Source organism: Coffea arabica, chromosome 2c (assembly GCF_036785885.1).
Source record: "Coffea arabica cultivar ET-39 chromosome 2c, Coffea Arabica ET-39 HiFi, whole genome shotgun sequence".
NCBI classification, from domain to species: Eukaryota; Viridiplantae; Streptophyta; class Magnoliopsida; order Gentianales; family Rubiaceae; genus Coffea; species Coffea arabica.
In genome coordinates, this window is record NC_092312.1 from 76,839,323 (window position 1) to 76,859,020 (window position 19,698).

Below are 19,698 nucleotides of genomic sequence, written 5' to 3' on the forward strand. Positions count from 1 at the left end.
TAATTTTTTGATAATAACAAGGCTTTCAAAACATAAATCATTACCTAAAATCATCAGAAAAAAATGATTAAAAAAAAATCCCAAAGCAACTTACCACTAACCGCCATATCACCGCCATCGCCACCACTTCTGTCACTATCACCACAAATTAAAAAATGCGTCTTCCCTAAAATAAAAAGTTTTCAAATACAAATTTATACCTAAAAGATTATCATAAAAAATGTTAGATTGAGAAGTATCTGATATCTCATACCTTTGATGGCTACCCTAACACTACCACCGCAAAAACACCACCCTTTGCACCTTTTTATTTTTACTTTTTTTTTGTTTCATCCCTCGAACAAATAGATAACAAAAAAAAAAAAAAAACAACAAATCTCCAACTCCATGATCTCCCCCTTCCCCTCGTCCTTCTCTTTTGTTCTCCAAGATTGCAATCCTTTGCTTTCTAAACAACCTTTGCCCCTAAAAACCTTTTTTTTCTCTTCCACCTCTTGCCACCCTTATGAAGCCCATCTCCTCTGTCACCTAAAAAAAGTATTACAATACCTTGCTTGACCTTCCTTGCTCAATTGCTAGTTGTCACTCTTAATAATAATCTCTGCCTGGTAAAGTAGCGTTGATGTTGCTGCTATCTTTTTTAGGCCCTAGGGGTAGTTACAACTTTTGGTTTACGAAAACAGGAGAGACAGTCCAACTTTCTTTATTGGCTTGATTATCATTTTGTTATTGGGTTTATTACATCATATATGAATCAATGAGGTTGAATAAGTCATTTGTCAATGCTAGAGGGATGCATGCAATATGATTCAGTTTGTCGGAATATATCTTAAAATTTGAAGGTATTAATTATAGAAATTAAAAGCTTAGGGTATAAAGTCTAATTTAGAGATAGTAGAGGGGTGCAGAGCCAATTAATCCTGAAAAAAGTGGTAACAATGAAAAAGAGTAAGAAGATGAAAAAGTGGTGCAGAAGATCCGTTGCTGAAACAAACTCATCTGGCCATATCCCGTCTGCATCATCTGGCGGTACAGAAGATCCCTTGCTTGTAGAAACAAACTCATCTGGCCATATCCCGTCTGCATCATCTGGCCATATCCCGTAACAATCCAATACTCACGCCCACCCCCGCGTCTATTCCGCGGCTTGCAATGAATGGATAGAGAGGATTAGACCTCGCATTCCCGACGGATTCATCAATCATCAGTCAAATCCATTCCCCTATCTTCTTCTTCTTCTTCACCAATCAAATCCATTCCCCTGTCATCAAATAAAGGATCTCACCCTACTTGGATTGGTTGGGGGACGGACGTACCAGTATATATTCCCCAGGCAGCAATGGAGCATCACCAATTTTTGAATTGATGGAGAGATCCTTTGTTTTTAGTTTTTCTGTCTGTTTCCTGCTGCCATAGTTCCACGGATTAACTTAACCATTGAATCCTTTGCGCATTACCTCTATACATCTATCATCTCCCCCCCTTTACCCTGATTACCATATATCAACCATTTCTTATCCGTCTTTAACTCTTTTTTCTTTTTCAAAATAAAAAAGTCAGAAGGTACAATAATATTAGAAGCAACGAAACGATGATATCATTTTGAAACTTGACACCGACGACGTTGAATTTTGTACCGCGCTGCCGCTGCGCTAAGACGTTGCGGATGGTGGGTGTGGGGTGCATGCTCAATCTATCATTGGTCCGTCGTCCGGGCTAGTTAGTACTACCCGTATCTTATAGCCGTCGGTCGGAGGTAGGATTTTAGACAGAAGATGAATCATTCGTCGTCGTCCTCCTCAGCGGCCATGCAACAGCAGCCGGGATTAGGATTAGCAGCGATACGGACGCGGGTAGGCAAGTACGAGCTCGGGAAGACGCTCGGGGAAGGCAGCTTCGCCAAGGTCAAGTGCGCTAAGAACCTTCAGACCGGTGACACCGTTGCCATCAAAATCATCGACCGCGAACGCGTCCTCCGCCACAAGATGGTCGAACAGGTACCTCCTCATTCGTCAACTCCCCCCCTCCCCTCCCGGGGCCCCACTTTACCCCCATTCTATTTAAATCCAATCCCTTCCCATCCTATCCTAGCCCACCTATTCATTCTTTTACATGCATTATCCTCTTTATGTTTCTGCTGCACCTGCACCACCCACGGCACATCCCCCCAACCACCCACGCAACCCCACACACACTCAAAAACCAACATTCTTTTGTTTTATTATTATTATTGTTTATTTTCCTCTGTTAATTACTGGTATTGGTTTTCCCTATATTTGTTTTGTATGCAAACAGCCCATATGCGCTTCTTCCACCTTATTCATCACCCTTACTACTTCCTTTTATCATTCCTCATCTGGTTTTTCTTCTTAATTTCTTGCCAATCTGTTTACACGACATCACACCGTATGTTAAGGTGCCCTCCTTAGTATAATACTAGTTAGTATTACCGAGAGAGGCACAGGAGACAGACTGCTCTGCACTTCTCTTTGCTTTACTCCCCGACAATTTTACTCAATGTCTTTGTGTCATACATGCATAAGATGATATATTTATATCAAATTACAAGTCTTCATATTTCCTGACCTCGCTAATCGTGGTGTTTAAGACAATTAGAATAATAATAATATCCAAAAAGAAAAACGCTAATGCATCTCTTTATTATTCATAAAAGGTGCTTTTGTATTGCCCGTCTTTGTAGATCAAAAGAGAAATATCCACCATGAAGTTGATCAAACATCCAAATGTTGTCAGTCTCATTGAGGTAACTGCTCTTGATGCCACCTACTCCTCAACCAATTCAAACCCCCATTGCGCTTTCACTGTATACTACTCTGTACTCTCTTCTCATTTCCTCAACTTCTGTATGCCTTTCCACTTGTTTTGTGTATTAGACCATTGTGAGAGTATGTGGACACCAAAGCACTTTGTTCACTTCATTAACAGCTTAATCTCTTTTTTCATGATGCAAAAATGTATCAATCCCATTTCATTGAAAACATACTCAGGAGACATGCGCACCTGACAAAACCTACGCAAATGCCATCCAGAAGAATTTCATACCTCATGGACTTTGTCTAGTACAGATTAGTTTATGATATCCTTCTTTATAAATAGCACAAGGTTAGTAATTCAATTTATTTCTTTTTTGTATTTTTGTTTTTCCACTTAGGTTATGGCAAGCAAAACGAAGATCTATATCGTTCTTGAGTATGTTGATGGAGGCGAGCTTTTTGATAAAATAGTAAACATCTGTTCTTTAACCTTGCTTTAGCAGCTCAATCTCTCTTCCAAGACAAATAAATGTACTTTGATCCATATCAGCCCGAGACAGCTTCGTGGTGCGTGCAATAGCTGAGATCAGTTCAGTAATTTGCATTGACTTTTCTTTCCAGGCAAAATACGGGAGACTTAAAGAAGATGAAGCCAGACGGTATTTTCAGCAGCTTATAAATGCTGTGGATTACTGCCACAGTAGAGGGGTGTACCATCGAGACTTGAAGGTTTAGTGAAAATTTATATGCTTTATGCATTGGATGGATTTATCTTCAAGAATTACAATCTTGGTGCGTTAGGCTTTATGTCCACTAATATTCTCTTCTGCCTTAACCTACTGCAGCCTGAAAATCTACTACTAGATTCATGTGGTTCACTTAAAGTTTCCGACTTCGGATTAAGTGCATTTTCCAAGCAAGTCCGGGTAAGTTTATTGGATCTTGGGAGGAATGAACTAGAGAGACATTGTCATGATGCGTTGGTGGTTTACTAGTTGATCCTTTGTCTGTTTCTAGCCGATCTCTCTTGAAACAGCATTGCACTTTAACCTAAGATAATAAAGAACATTATGAACAAAAACTCCTTCTATATGGTCAGAGGGGCTTTTCTTTGTTGAGTACTACCAGAATGTTAAGGCATCCGGTTGCTAACAAAATTTATTTATCAATTTCAGGATATGCATTTTTTCCTTTTTGATTGGTGAATTTATTCCTATGGCAACTACTATTTTCATGAAAAGTTAATATTGCAATGCATTCATGATGCGGTTTTCTGGGAAAAACAATATTTCTGAGCTTTACTGGCCTTTTTCTAGGAAAAACAACATTTCCGAGCTTTACTGGCATCCATTGATGGATTCAAGACTTCCATATTGGGGGCTCAACGCATAGGTTGAGCATATAAAATGTGTTTATGGAGGACTGTTGTAACCTTTATTTTTTTTAAAAAAAATCTATTTGTGTATATTTATGCTCGTAATTTTTTTTTTTTTGTTAAGGGGGAAGTTTTGAACCCAAGATATCCCACTTCTAATCCCTTGCACCTTACCACCTAGTGCAACCCTTCCCCCCATGCTCATAATTATCTTGTATGTAAATAATATTCTACATTCTATTAAGTAACACATTAGAATTGACTATTAATTATGCAAGAATTCACTGCAAATAACACTTTAGCACCTTCAACTTTTCACAATTTATTTAATCCACATTGAATACGATAAAGGTAAGATTAACATGCCAAAAAGAAAGAAAAAGAAACTGTCCGGAGAATTATAGAGAAGAAATGATTGATGAATTTTACTTTCTGGTGCTCAAACGCCTTTTAGTAAATAATTGACCATAACTGGGAACTGATAAGACACATACGTAGCAAAAGCATATGCTTATTTTAAACGTATTTTTGTTATGTGATACTATTATTTCTTTGGATGGAGCGGAGGGTGTGTTTCACACTTTTGGCAGGTATATCGATAAGCATATCTGAAAAGGATTTTACTTTGAAGAGTAGCGTAAGATCTTTAGAGATTTGAGTGGTGGGCGTTCGGGCATTAGCCTAACCTTAAGGATCCATAATGGTTTAAAAAATTAGATAACAACTTCATCCTTGCTTAAATCCTATATAGTCAAGCTCAAAAGTTCTAATTTCCCATATTTGTCATTTCCTGCCCCTTTCCCCTGTAATTATCTTATGAGTCATGACCCGGTTAAAGCTAACTAAAAACGAATACTTAGTCTGAAAACTTTATAAATTTATGATTGTCCAGACAACCTGGACTAGTTGTATGTATCAATATAAGAAAACCAAGACAACAAAGCAGAATGCGGTGAAGTTGATTGCTTCAAGCTTTTGAGGAATGACCAGATACATACATTTCCTGGGATACTCTATGACTTTAAATCTGGTATATTTGATTTGTCAGCTCCTACATATTTGGTTTTTGGACCATCAATTGTTTGGTGAGCGTGACAATAAATGTTAATAAAGGTCAAGAAGCTCATACTTCTTGGACTCTGTATGCATTTAGATTTTCCAAGCATTGGAGCAGATATGGATGCAGTTGCATTATTTAAGCAAAAGTAAATTTGAGTTTGCTACTCTACTTTGGGTGTATTACATGTAGATTTGATGTTTCAAGTTCTAAACTTGGACACAAATAAGTTGCATCATGACTAAATAAGGAGATAACATACTGCACATTGTGTGCTGAAGAGAGGTACGTGAATATATTGTTTATTTTATTTTTTATTTTTGTAGGCGGATGGGTTGCTTCACACTGCTTGTGGCACACCGAATTATGTTGCTCCTGAGGTATAAGCCACAGCTTTTAAAATTCAAAACTTGTGAAACAAAAATCTTGAGTTTGACATGGAGCTTCGTCTCAGGTTCTTACTGACAAAGGCTATGATGGTACATCTTCCGATGTGTGGTCCTGTGGGGTCATTTTATTTGTCCTAATGGCTGGATACTTGCCTTTTGATGAGCAAAACCTTGTGGCTTTGTACAGGAGGGTAAGCTTTAACAATTTGCTTCCCATTTTGGAGTCCTCCACAGTGATATGAATGATTTCTGTTGACAAATTAATTTTCCAGATTCAAAAGGCTGATTTCTGCTTTCCGACGTGGTTTTCGTCCAGTTCAAAGAAGCTGATAAAACGCATTCTTGATCCCAATCCACTCACTGTGAGTTCATATCTTCAGTAATATTTTCTTCTTCTATTTTTTTGGGAGAGGTGGGACTGGACAATATTGCTGTTCACAAGGTTTTTCTTTTGCTCCTAAATATACAATACTAATATTAGTAATTGAAAAATTGAAAATACGCGAAGTAAGGGAACCAAGGGAGAAAGGACTTATTCTCAACAGGCCTGGTCGTTGTACATATGACATTGCTTTTTCCTTGGCAGAGAATCACAATTCCAGAAATCTTGGAAAACGATTGGTTCAAGAAAGGTTACAAGCCACCGCAATTCGAGCAGGAAGAGGGTGTAAGCCTTGATGACATAGATGCAGTTTTTAATGACTCCGAGGTAACTCATTTAATCTTTTATGCACCTTAGAAAGCATTTCAAATGGCCAACGTGATGTTTGTCTCTATTTGTAAAAAGGCATGACCTGGTTCTGAGGGATATTCTACCGCTGATAATGCTAGCTGATCTGTTCTTTGGTTGGGCTACCGAGTTCTAAAGGAAGAAAATCCTTTAAAAATGATTTTGAAATCAAATTGTACTTGCATTTTTTGTGGCAGGAACATCTTGTTACAGAGAGGAAAGAGAAACCTGTATCCATGAATGCCTTTGAGCTTATTTCAAGGTCACAAGGTTTCAGTCTTGACAATTTATTCGAAAAGCAGATGGTATGTTGTCACAAATTATTCTCTGTGTCTTCCATGCCCATCATCCTTGGTTTGATTGGAAATGTTTATATTATTCATCCTAAGAAAGCAGCTAAACTCTAGAGGAATAGAATTTTGTTCCATTGCCAGAACACTTGTGAATAATGAAAATTTAAATTGGTTTCATAAGCATTTTCTTTCTTAACTAAGTTCTTAAGGCCTTGTTTGGATTGCTCCTTTCCGTCGAAAAATATTGTCGTTTTCCGTGATCACATTTCCCTATCACCTTTTTCCCTCACATATATCAAATCGCTACAGTAATTTTTCCATGAAAAATGACGGAAAATGCAATCCAAACACAACCTAAGTTTGTATAGTTCCAATGCGTCTTAAAAGCTGTATATTACTTGTTAGCTATTATTTTAAGCCAGCCAAATGCTAATGTAGCACATATCGAATTCTAGTTTGTTTATCCTGTCAATCAACAACATGTGCTTTCAGTTTCTCCAAAGTGCAAATGCAATTAATTTGTGCTTACAACTTTCGCTTTCTTTGGATTTTTCACTGTACAGGGTCTTGTGAAAAGGGAAACACGATTCACTTCCAAGTCTCCAGCAAATGAGATTATATCTAGAATTGAGCAAACTGCAAAACCACTTGGTTTCAATGTTCACAAGAAAAACTATAAGGTATAGTTGTCATTTCTTATCCACTTAATGTTCAAATGTTTATTGTTTGTTTGATGATGACTTTGACTTCTTTTTAACATCCTTCAAACATTAATGGGGATTAGTTTGTTATTTATGCTCAAGGAATCACCTGCTATCATGTCTTCTGATATTTTCATTTTGCTATATTTCAGATGAAGTTACAAGGTGACAAGACAGGTAGGAAGGGCCATCTTGCAGTAGCAACAGAGGTAATGACCTTAGTTCTTTTCTTACTGGAAAACTTGCAATTTTTCATTTATTGCCCCTGCTAGCAACCCAGGAATTAGCCCCTTTCTTTTTTCCTTGTCCCTCTTCTTCCCTTGTTATTTCTTATGCATGACAAAGTTGTCCAAAATTATTATTCTGTTATTCTACTACTTTCCTCGAGCCCATAACTTACCTCAGGAAGCCATTGACCCACTTTGAATAGTTTGACCCATGAACTTTTAGCTTGCAAGATTGGTTTGGAAAATTCCAATTCCGTGAATTTGGTTACTACCTAGCAAACACAGTCTATGCAGGTACTCATATGTCCCAAAGAGGCATTTCGTTCAGCTGGTACATAAAAGCTTGCCCAATGCAGGATCTTTCTTTAGATTGGTTCACATATAAGAATTTCTCTCTGACGCAACTTGTTTGTACTGAGGGTTTTCCTTTTGATGACTAACAAATAATTCATTGCTTTTTGCTCTCTGACATGCATTACAGTTGCATTATGGCGTATGTAATATTTGTGTAGCTTAATTCATGTTCTTGTTATTTCTTGTTAGTGTTTAGCGGTTAGATGGACTCGGTTTTTGCTTGTACAAAGAGGCACACTTGTTACTTTGGTGCAAGATAAGATTTGATGATCTAATCTTTAATATACTCAGTTTGTATTTTGCTTAATATATTTCCAGATAGTTTGTCCCTTAGTTCTCCTTTTGTTTTCACCCTTTGTTGCTTTTCTTTAGTTATCCATTGCAGGATATAAAGCATGAATTTTCTTTTATATGGCTTTGTTACTGCATCTCTCTCGGGCCATTAGTCAATTATAGTGGAATTTTTTTCTTAACCATCTTGAGCCTTTTCTTTTGTTTGATATGGACTTCTCTATGGGATCTTTGGTGCGCATGGATTAAGTGCTTTGCCTTTGAGGTGCCCTTCATCTTTTAGAGAGTCAGTTTGACTTCTATGCTTCAATTTTGTTTTTCTTCTTTCTTTTTCTTTATTAATTTTGTTGGGAAAAACTTGGGGAAGTAGACTTCTGGATCTCCACCATCAATAAAATCAAGCATTCTTTATTGTCAATCTGGAACAGGATGTCAGATTTGACATGTTTCTTCACTTGCATTTTCTGAGGAGGCCACTTGTGGAAAAAGGATAAATGTGTTTTTGTCCGCAGGGAGGATTTGGTGTTGGAACAGGCAGAAAATTTGGAAGTCTTGGGGCCATTATGATGCTGATTAAGATGTTATTTCTCGTCATACATCCTAAGCTGCTACTAGCTACGTCCAGATAGTGTATTCTTGGACATTCTTATACAGCTTGAGGGCTGATGTAGCTATTCTATAGTCGCATCTCATGATACGTAAAGGTTAACCCCTCCATACAAGGCCCAGAAATTTCATAACAAGCACCCCTCCTTAGAGGCCGACATCCCCGTTGGCCTGGTAATTCAGGGCTCCCCCTCCTAGGCAGAGTCCCGCGAGACTCGAACCTGGGACGTTGGGGTTATTTGTCTGGCTCTGATACCATTGATACGTAAAGGTTAACCCCTCCTCCATACAAGGCCCAGAAATTCCATAACATCTCACCTGATAATCCATACCTTGCATATGAGTTACAAAGCATCTTACTCTTGGCCTTTGAGAAGGTCCTTTGGTAGTCAGATTAATAATCAAGAAAGTTTCCAAGGTCATATTCAGGCATGCAATGAGAAATTTGAATTAATTTGGCTATTGTGTGGACTATTTGTATCTTGCTTAGTCCATATCGTTTCTGTTTTGTCCTTGGGACATATTTTTCTTTCTCCTGCTTTCAGTACGATATTGTACCTAGAGCTAACTCTGCTGCTTTCAACTGAAGGTTTTTGAGGTTGCTCCCTCCTTGCATATGGTGGAGCTCCGCAAAACAGGCGGTGACACTCTAGAGTTTCACAAGGCACGTCAAAGCTTTAGTTTGTTGAAATGTGTGTGTATTTTATGAGTCGATTTGGCAGAGCGAACTCATTTGACACTTTAGCAATTGGCATTTAAATGGCAGTTCTACAAAACCTTCTCTTCGGGATTGAAGGATATTGTTTGGACGAGTGAGCAACAATCCGACGAGACAAGGTGATTCCTCTGCAAAGCAGCACACCTGACACCGCTGGGAGTAACAACAATATGTTCGGTGGTCATTTTTTTCTTTTATCTTTCTGGTCTCTTATTGAAAAGCTCGTGTTGCCAATTCGGTTAATTGATTCTCTGTACTCGTTTTTTTTTTTTTTCCTTTTTTTTTTTTGGGGGGGGGGGGGGTGACAGGAATTGACTTCTCAAATTATGCATAGTAAGCAGTAGAAACTCTGTTAGGATGGTCAAGTCAGGTTGTGATTATGACATGAGATGGCACTAGTATTAGTTTTTTTTTTTTTCTTCTCCTCCTGAATTTCCAGTCCTTTCACTGTATTGGCTACGGATTAATTTGCCTATAAAGAAAGGGGAAGGAAGGAAAATTGTGGGTCTTCTGATGCATACATCTCCAAATGGTGAATCAATAGAAGAAGATCCTAGAGGCCAAAGGCACACCACCATTGCCAGTAAGGCACCATTTGGAGATGTATTTTTAGTAGTAGCAGTAGTTAGAAGTTGTGAGTAATTTTTTGAAGAAACAAAAAAAAAAAAAAAAAAGTCTGATAAATTTGAATCTAAGAAGTTCCAACTTGATGACAGTGGCATTATTGGATGGATGTCAATAATTATTGGTTTGTGTTAAATTTTTTTATAACAATCATATACTCATGTTGCTGTTATGGACGACAGATACCGCACAGGCGTCCGTCCGTCCTTATTCCACGAGACGATACGAGAGACGCAATGACAACTGACAAGACAAGACCCCCTCTCCAATCCTCCTCGTACATTAATTAATAATTAACAAATTAACAGTCTTCAAATTGCCCCAGCTCCGAGCCACCCACCAATATTAGTATTTTTTTTTTTCCAGCAACATAGATGTTGTATAATTTACTATAGTCTAATCTAAGGGAAGGGACAGGGGAATGGTCAATTAAGACCCGCCACATATTATGATTAAATTGTGGGAGGCAGGGATTGATCCCTTGACCTCCAACATCACTATTATGATGATGACTAATGGACCAAATTTAGTGTCAGTGGCCACCAATATTAGTAGTATCAATATTAGGATCAAAAATGGCCAGTGGCCACCAATATTAGTATCAGAGTATTAACTTTTGTGTCTTTCATTTTCATATCATTTCATTTCAGGTGTCCCATCCCCTTCCCTCTCCCCTCCGTTAATGTTGTTGGCCGGTGTCCTAAACAGTAAAACTCGAACCAACTTTGGCTGATTTTGAGTTTTGATGAGTTGCTTAAAAGTAAGCAAGCACTAAGCAGTAGTGGTCACCTACTAGTGTATTAATTAAGAAAGAATAGGATGCCCACCCACTCTTCCCTCATTTTTTTTTTTTTTTGAAATATAATTTGGTTCAACGAATCCACAATTTCTCCTTCCTCCATGTCTCTCTCTCTGATATTCTCCAAGCAGCATGCCATATTGCCATCCATCCACCCATTTTAGACTATCGGCGACAAGTTATCCCCCGCCGCCTACAACAACACTCCTTGCTGTAGTCGTAGCCGGTGACCTGCACTCAAACAAAGACGGAGGAGGAGGGCAAGGGACGGCTGCTAGCAGTTTACGGCCAAGATTTGGCCACAAAAAATTATAAGGTCCAGATTTCATTTTGTATCTCGTTTTTAATAATATGTGTGGTGGGATTCATAAAATTTTATTCTAAAATTACATGTTATTGAAAATAAATTACACTGTAAATAAAATTACGCCGTGTGTAAAATGCACTTAACGAACGATTGCAGAGTTCCTGCCTGGGTCCAACAAAGAGTCCCCAGATCCCATTAAGATTTCATTTTCATGCTTGCTCTCTCGCCACTTTTTTACAGTCTAGCACGACTGTACTACTTTTTGAAAACCAAATCCAGCCTTCCACATCACTCATCCTCTTACACAAATTTTTTTTTTTTTTAATGTAACGACATTTCTAATCTAATCTTTAAGAGGTGATCCAACTTACACACTCCTTTTTTTTTTTTTTTTTTTTTTGTAAATAACCTCGCCTCGATCATATAGATGATAGTTAACCAATTATTGCTCCACTACCCAAACAAATAAACTACTACTAATAGACAGTAGTAGTAGATGCGCAAATATGCATGCTTCCACGCATGATTGTGAGAGCAGTGTCCTGCTTTCCTGCTTTGACTGTTTGACACACTACATGATCATGCCACATCCTTGGACCTCGGAAGCAAATCATACTGGCCGGCCATGCAAAGTCAAAAGCCCGCGTTCTTGTCGACCACGCCCTTTTTCCTTCCATTTATTTTTCTCTTCTCCTTCAAGCTAATCTAAGATACAGTAAAATATTAGAAAATTGTTGCTTGACTCGTCTCCCTTGCAATTTGCGACGAGGAGGGTTTTCTTTGGTCTTCTTAATTGATTTTCTGGTAGCATTTTCTTAACTACTCTAGCGAGTAAGAAAAAAGATACAATGCGGGTGAAAAGGACTCGCACAAACGTGCAACTAACGGTTGAGTACACACAAACGCGCACTAACAGGCAGAGCCACACACAGTACTAGTAGTACCACTGTGAATATCCGTGCTACGCACGGTGCTGACATTATTGAAAAAAATAAAATGGTGAACAAATAAAGGTGAAAAAATTGAACCAACAAAATTTAAATGTAATATCTGTTTAACAATAGTTTGAAATATAATAGAATGTGTATATCATTCAACAACTGTCTTTTTTCGGAAGATGGGTCCTGAAAAAAAAATTAAAATTTATATTAAAATTAAACATTGTATGAGAATTGTTAACAAAAAAATACAATAGTTAATATAGAAGTAACGTCAATAGAATTTAATACAATTGTGTTGTAATCAAATGAAAATTACGCACCAATAAAATTGTTATTAGCACCCATAGTTAATGAAATAATCCCTATATAAATATATTTTGGTACATGTAGACCCCCCAAACCCCGCAAAACCAACCACCACTTATTGAAAACAAACCAATAAATGCACTAAAATGCCTCCCATATATACCTCAAATTGCACTTTAACCCATGAATTTTGTGCGAAATCATCCCTCTAATTGCTTTTGTCCTTTTCGATTTTTTCACATGTTGCTAACTGCTTCATTCCCTCTGCTATCACTTGTATATTTAAAATCAATTTTTAATATTAAATAAAAAGGAATGTATTAGTTTATAATATGTTCATAATGTAGATAAATTATTAAATTTGGAAAAGGGCGTATGTTCTTATAGGCTTCTTTTCTTTTCTTTTTTTTTTTGGGAAAATGAGTTTGTTCTTGTAGGTTTTTTTTTTTTTTTTTTTTTGGATACGGAATTGTTTTTCAAAGATTTTGATTCGTAGTCCCTACTATGTTTAAACCATCTTTTAATATCCAATTCAATATTGTCTTTTAATTTGCCAGCCTCTATAATTTTTAATTTATTCTTTTGGTTTAAGTTCAGTTAGAATTCAAAAATTTTCAAATACCAAAAGAAATCAGATTTTTTTTTTAAAAAAAAATCACCGTCTTGAGTCAGGTAGAGCGCCGAAATATGAGTCAAGATTATTTCCTTTATGCAGATAGTTTCTTGATATCTGGGAATAATAAAAATACAAAAAAAAAAAAAGTAACCGCTGTGATGACAATGAAGGTAACATTTTTGCTGAGCTTAGATGGCATCTGGAAGGTGCTTATGATCTCCCCATATTTTATTTTCCAGAATTGCTATAGCATACAACTATAATCGTAAGTAGTCTTCCTTGGCATCAGGTTGTTCTACGTAGCACTTGTTATTAAACATGAAGGGTCCCGTGATACACACATTGGATTTTGGGATTAATTCTGGAGGATATGATTGTGTCTTAACACTTAATGATCACCGAGCTAGAATAACTTGTATGTGGTTATTTTTTCTCTTTTCTCATTTTATTTGGGCAAACCCATGAAGTTAATGAAAGGTTATTGAGTGATGGTGGTCGGACATGGGTTTTTTAAAGAGTCAAAATTGGTAGAATATTATCATTTGATGGATTGGTTTGCATGCTAAACTTGTTCCATTTAATAAGGCTAATGTTAGTTATCAGAGAAGATCTTTTAGTAATATTTATGTTCACTGGTCCCTCTTTTGTATTCATGAAGAAAGCTAGCTTTAGCATTTTATTGTCGTTTATGGACAATAAAATCTCATCTCCTCAACACGTTTGAGGTATCCTGGGTGGCTGTCGGGAATAATCGTTCAGGTGTTCATTTTGTTATGAAGTATATTAACTGGGTAAACCTTGGCATGTACAAATTTTCGCATTACAAACATCGTTAAACCTTGGCTAAAAGAGTTTCTGAACTCATTACGGGATTATTAGAACAAAATAGAAACATCAATGCACTTGACCAAATCGACCACACAAGTTCGCATGCATATATGAGAAAACAAACATGAATAAACATATGTGTCTATCTATGTATAGTTGGCTGGAATCAGCATCACAATATCTGACTTCTAATTGCTCGGATTATATATCTACTCTTCTTATTATTATTGAGACGATGATGCTTGCACTCAACAAAACTTGTTGCCACGTTTTAGTTTATATATGTAAATACAAAAATAAAATAAAATGGGCATGTCTTGTCTTTGACTGCTCTAGAATTGACGACAAAAAAGGCATACCAACCATGGGGTTCACTTGTGGAATTTGAATGGTATTCAGTATACTATTGGCCATTGTTTATTCTTCTTTCGAAAAAGACCGACCATGTATCTATGCAAGTAAAACTTAAATATAAATGAGCACTTGGTTTTTTGTTAAAGTGCGAAGTTAAGACTCCCAACGTCAAGAAGTTTCATGCCTTCTATAGCATTTCAAAAAGATGTGACACAGAACAGTTATTTGAATGCTAATAAACTCTCTTTCTACTAATTTTGAAAACCCACCCATTAAAAGTGAAGTGAAAATTATTGCAGTTAATGCAGAGAGAAAATGATAAAGAAAAGAAAGGCTAGAATGCAATTTTGCCAAAATGATTTCTGACGAAATTAAAAATTAATCCAATTTTAATAATGGGCATATATTGCCTTAATTATTAGTAGTATCTGAATTATTTTTCTCTAATTATAAACCATTTTTAATTTTTTTTATTATCAAAAAATCTTTTTTTTATTTCATGCACGATCATTTTTGGAATAAAATTATGAAAATAACTATCGTAACACCTTTTTATGTGATAAATGTGCAATAAAAATAATTAAAAAATTTCAGTAATACAAACAAATAAATTTTTATAATATACAATTTATGTTAGAAATAGTAAAACCCTCAATCATGAACCTATACCATCCGCAATTATATAAGCAAGCAATACCTTATGTTAGAAATGTGATTGTGATTTTGTGTTTATACTTTATCCCACTATTGAGTATCTTTGCTTTATAGTGTAACAATAAGCAAACAACCGTTCATAAGATTTTGTAAAAAATTTTCAGAAATAATGGATGATCAGAAAATCAATGCAATATCATTCATGACAAAAAGCAAAGCAAAAGCAAAACATACTTAAAAGGCAGAGGGGACTGACCTGGAAAATTAAGCTGGCAAGAATATACTTCCAATTCTCCGCAAGAAGGTTGATTTCTGCTGAAGTCTGTGCACATAATATCTTCCACTACTGCTCATAAAAGAAACAAAATCAATACATTTACAAAATGAATAGAGAACCAAAAACAAATAAGAAACTGAGAGAGTGTGGGAGTGAGAAAGTGGGATAGTGGGAATAGAGAATTTGTAGGAGTGGTTGTAGGATGATTTAAGATAGTGGGATAGTAGGTGTGAGATAGTGGGAATATTGATGGGTGATAAGGTGGGTTATAACCCATTACATTTTATGTATTAAAATAGATACAAAAATCTAGAAAAAAGAATGAGAAATTTAGAAGCCATTGAGAGGGTTTCTGCTAAAAATCCCTTCCTGAATACATATAGATATAGATTTTGAGAGAGATGCAGTTTTAGTTCCCTAAAGTTTTGAAACAAAAATCCCCAGTATTTCTCACCTTGTGGGATTTTAGTTCCTAAAGTTTCGACAAAAAAAAACAAATTTGGTCCGCAATACTTCCAATTTGAAACAGACTTGGTATAATTGACGGATTCTACGAAATACTTATGGAATTAAATTTTTTAAAACAAGAGCAAAAAAAGTGACAATTTTTGAATAATAAAAATTATTCATGTGATGACTCATGGGTAACTAATTAACCAAGAAACAGAAAATAAGAAAATTTGTTAAACTCTACACGAAAATTTGATGACTCATTCCTATTGGTTTCAATTATGTAGTTTAACCCTTTTTTTATTCTTAATTAGTTAGCACATGAATTAGCAATCCTTGATCGTGTTTTAAATTTAGCTGCTATTTTACTTTTTTATTTTTATATTTAATTTAACAGCACATAGTTGCATGTGACTAAACTCTGTCAGTAATTCTTCATATGTCTTAAATCTGCTTTAAATTGGATATATTAGGAATCAAATTTGCTCTTGCCAAAACCTTATAGCCTAAAACTGTACAAATGCTAAACACTATGGACTAAAACTGCATTTCCCCCTAATTTTTTTTGTAAAGTCTTGACAGTTACTGCTACAATATTGGGATTAGAGTTGGCCTCTACCATGTTTTCTTTTTTAACGAACCACACCCTTCACCATTTTTGTTTCTTTTTGATATTTACAATGACATAAGAATGAGATCAATTTATGGCTTCTACAAACTAGTACTGGATGTAAGACTTGCCTCTAAAAGAGGTAATTGTGATCCATATGATTTGATTTTAAAGTGATTGATATCCTGATTAATTGATTGATATTTTGTTAATAATTAATTAGTATTTTTCATTTGTTAATGATTGATTGGTATATTCTGCTAATTGATATCTTTTTCAATCAGTTAACCAATCAAATCAATCAATTAGTCAAAAAAGGTTATGAATTATGGCAAGATTTCTTTAATGGAAGAAACCCCAGGGATTTGGTAATTGCCAGTAAAGGTTCCTAACCTAACTTATAAATAACCCGTGGTAGTCCATCAACACTACACCTCGTGGTTAGATATAGGTTAGAAACTCCTTACTCTAACTCCTTTTTATATATTTTTTTATTTTTTTAGAACAGACGAGAAGGAGTCAAAAAAACAAAAAGATACCAACTTGTACTTAACAACAATGGTTAGAAGTAAGTCCATTTAGATTCTCGTTGCGTAATACATTCATATGTACATAGTTAGCTTAACATGTGGTATTAGAGCCAACTTCTAGCCATGTTGTTCAGCCTATAACTTCATGTCTTATTGGCTATCTGAGAAAAGTTTCAAAGATTCGTATCAAATTTAAACGAGTCGAATTTAATTTGCCATGGGATCTATGGTCTCATTTTCTCAATAATTGAGATTTATTGACAAATTCCATGCATATGTATTATTCATATGATATCTTATTTGGCTATGCAGTTCATTCAAATTTTCTTCAATAATCTGGTCTGATTGCAAGCAATTTGAATATTTTTTGGACTTACATATTTGTGATTGTAAGTGTTATATGTATTGATTGTTGTTATTAATATAATATAACAATTCAAGAAACATATAAAGAGTTGTTATATTCAACAATCCAAAGATTAATATTATATTAATCTATGCAAGATGATTGGCTGGTTTTATAAGAATGGATCAACATGTTTATTGAATATCTCATGCCTTATTATGAGATAAATATCTAAAGGCATAATTTCAATATTAGTTTTGCCTCTATGTTTTTTTATTATTTGAAATTATGTAGTATTTTTGTACACTACACTTATATTCATTTATTTCATATTATGATGTCAACATTAGTGTGATTACATTTGAATTTCATAGAATTTTCTTTAAAAAGTTTTCTTGCATCTCAATTATTTGATGCAAAAAGTATTTTAATCACACAAAGATTGGTAATTAAAGATGTATACAAAAAGAAAATTAATTTTTTTTGTCAAAATATGAATTATTTGACTATTTTGATTTCCTTATAAAATCTAGCACACTGTATGTTTAAGAGTAGCCATAGCATTTCAAACATTGGTGTATTATAATTTTGATCACATATAGTTCAGTGATTAAAATCAAGAATTTCTAATCAATAAGTTGACTGCTTATTTTCTATGAATATTCATTAGAAGTTTTCTTGTATCGTATATTATGGAATAACCACAACATTTGAAAATATATGGTGTAAAGAATTTTAATCACATAAGATTAAGTGATTATAAAAGAAAAAAATTTAATGAAATTTAGTCAACATAAAGTATTTTGACTATTAACAAATAACAAGATGTCATGCTGAGAATTTCACTTTTACATTATATATTTATGAGTAATCACAGCATCTCAAATATTTGATGTGAAAAATTTTTCTTCACATACAGTTTGATGATTGAAATTATGAATTTTTAGTCAACATATCAACTAATTGACAATTTCTTTTATAACGCCGTATACTTAGAAGTAGTCATAGCATCTTAAGTATCTTGGTGTTTAGAGAAATTTATATTTTTTTCACATATTATTGAGTGATTAAAGAAATTTGAAAAATAGGCATTTATATCAAGTTGCAATTAATTCACTAAGATAGTTATCCGACCCCATTGGGACGTAATTATTTTGGTAAGATTAATTGACATAAGATGGTAAATTAGATAGTAAATAAAGAGATTTTTTATGCCCACAGGTATGAATTATTTTTTCAATTGATTGGTTTAGATTACTAGTCTTATGATTAAGAAAAGTAAATTCTATGCATTTTGCAACTTTTGCCCATAGAAGTGTTTGAATTTACTGTTTGAATTGACATAAAACTGATTCAAAATCAAGGTACAAACTTCATAACATTTTTATGATATAGTTCTCGATTGTTAATTTAGTGTTTCATTCCAATGATTTTATGGTTCTAATTAGCTTGACTTTTAAATCATTCTCCTTTGTTTAGGGTGCAAGTTTTAAATTAGCACTTTTATGAGAATAAACAAATCATTCTCATAATATGGATATATTTGATAATATAGAGGTTGAGTGCGAGAATTAGGAGGAATTTAATAGTTTGCTCATTTTGTCTCGCATTCATGTAAAATAGGATCCAAACCCTAATTATCTATAGTTAAATCTTGGATGAAAGTCATAAAGAAATCGGTGCAAGTTTTAACTAGCACCATTTGAAAACTTTCTTTTGTGACAATTAAATATTGAAGTGTATTTTGAAAAAATGAGAATTTTGCTATATCATGAACTAAACTCTCATTAAATTGAGATTGAGTTATTTCTAGAGCATTTCATTATTGATTATTTCACAAAGAATTTTTTAGCCATTCAAACCTTTATAATACACATAAAGATATATATGGTTAATTACTTGTTTTAATCATCTGTATTAGCAAAGGATAAAAAGGTTAAGAAATAAGAGAAACTTAACTTTCATGAAAAAAGAAATGCAAAGAAAGGTAATTTTATTCTCATTAAATCAAACAACAACAAAGATCAATGTTTTTTGTAAGAAAATGATATTTGATACTTTACCTTGAAAGAAAGTCACTCAAAAGAAAATATCAATTGATGAGTGTTATAAATTGTGATATATTTGATGAATTAGCTAAAGTCTGTCAATTTACGTTGCCAATATAATAAGTTTCTGATTATATAAAAAGTGAACAAAAGTTAAAGATAAGTGATGTATTATTGTTCATTTCAACAAAATTTATTTTTTAAAATACTATTTTCTTATTACTTTAGAATTTTTATTTTCAAATTAATTACTATTGGATATGATTATGAACCTCATTATCCAGTAGTAGATTTTGAAAATAGTAAAGTTATTAATTCTAAAGTTTTCAGTACCATCCTTTGAATTTGAGCAATATAGAACACTTGATCACAATAATTATATTGGCAACAAGTATATTTATCACTAGGGAAAACTCCTTAAATTTTGGGATAGGAGATTGAGATATATTTCTATAAGAAAAAAGAAGAGTTGATAAATCATAAATCATTAAAG

General features: G+C 34.5%; 1 protein-coding gene across 5 annotated transcripts; it reads left to right on the forward strand.

Moving 5' to 3' along the window:
• The first annotated feature begins 1,008 nt into the window (after positions 1 to 1,008).
• Positions 1,009 to 10,230, forward strand: LOC113728213 (CBL-interacting serine/threonine-protein kinase 9). 5 transcript variants are annotated; one of them, XM_027252765.2, is made up of 14 exons: positions 1,011 to 1,997; positions 2,702 to 2,764; positions 3,173 to 3,244; positions 3,396 to 3,503; positions 3,620 to 3,700; positions 5,533 to 5,586; positions 5,661 to 5,786; positions 5,868 to 5,957; positions 6,182 to 6,304; positions 6,523 to 6,630; positions 7,182 to 7,298; positions 7,472 to 7,528; positions 9,387 to 9,461; positions 9,564 to 10,230. In XM_027252765.2, exons 1-14 carry the CDS (start codon positions 1,776 to 1,778, stop codon positions 9,636 to 9,638), a joined length of 1,371 nt encoding a protein of 456 aa, XP_027108566.1. In that variant the 5' UTR covers positions 1,011 to 1,775; the 3' UTR covers positions 9,639 to 10,230. The 5 variants fall into 5 exon arrangements, with proteins under 5 accessions (XP_027108567.1, XP_071932815.1, XP_027108566.1 ...); XM_072076715.1 differs by having other exon boundaries at positions 1,860 to 1,997; positions 2,675 to 2,764; XM_027252768.2 differs by lacking the exon at positions 1,011 to 1,997 and adding an exon at positions 2,107 to 2,406.
• The last annotated feature ends 9,468 nt before the right edge of the window (positions 10,231 to 19,698 follow it).

Excerpts from the sequence above, each read along its gene's own strand:
- LOC113728213 (XM_027252765.2), top strand. The coding sequence starts at position 1,776 with ATGAATCATTCGTCGTCGTCCTCCTCAGCGGCCATGCAACAGCAGCCG. Across the intron at positions 3,245-3,395 it reads GCGAGCTTTTTGATAAAATA|GCAAAATACGGGAGACTTAA; the intron begins GTAAACATCTGT and ends TTTTCTTTCCAG. Across the intron at positions 6,305-6,522 it reads CAGTTTTTAATGACTCCGAG|GAACATCTTGTTACAGAGAG; the intron begins GTAACTCATTTA and ends TTTTTGTGGCAG.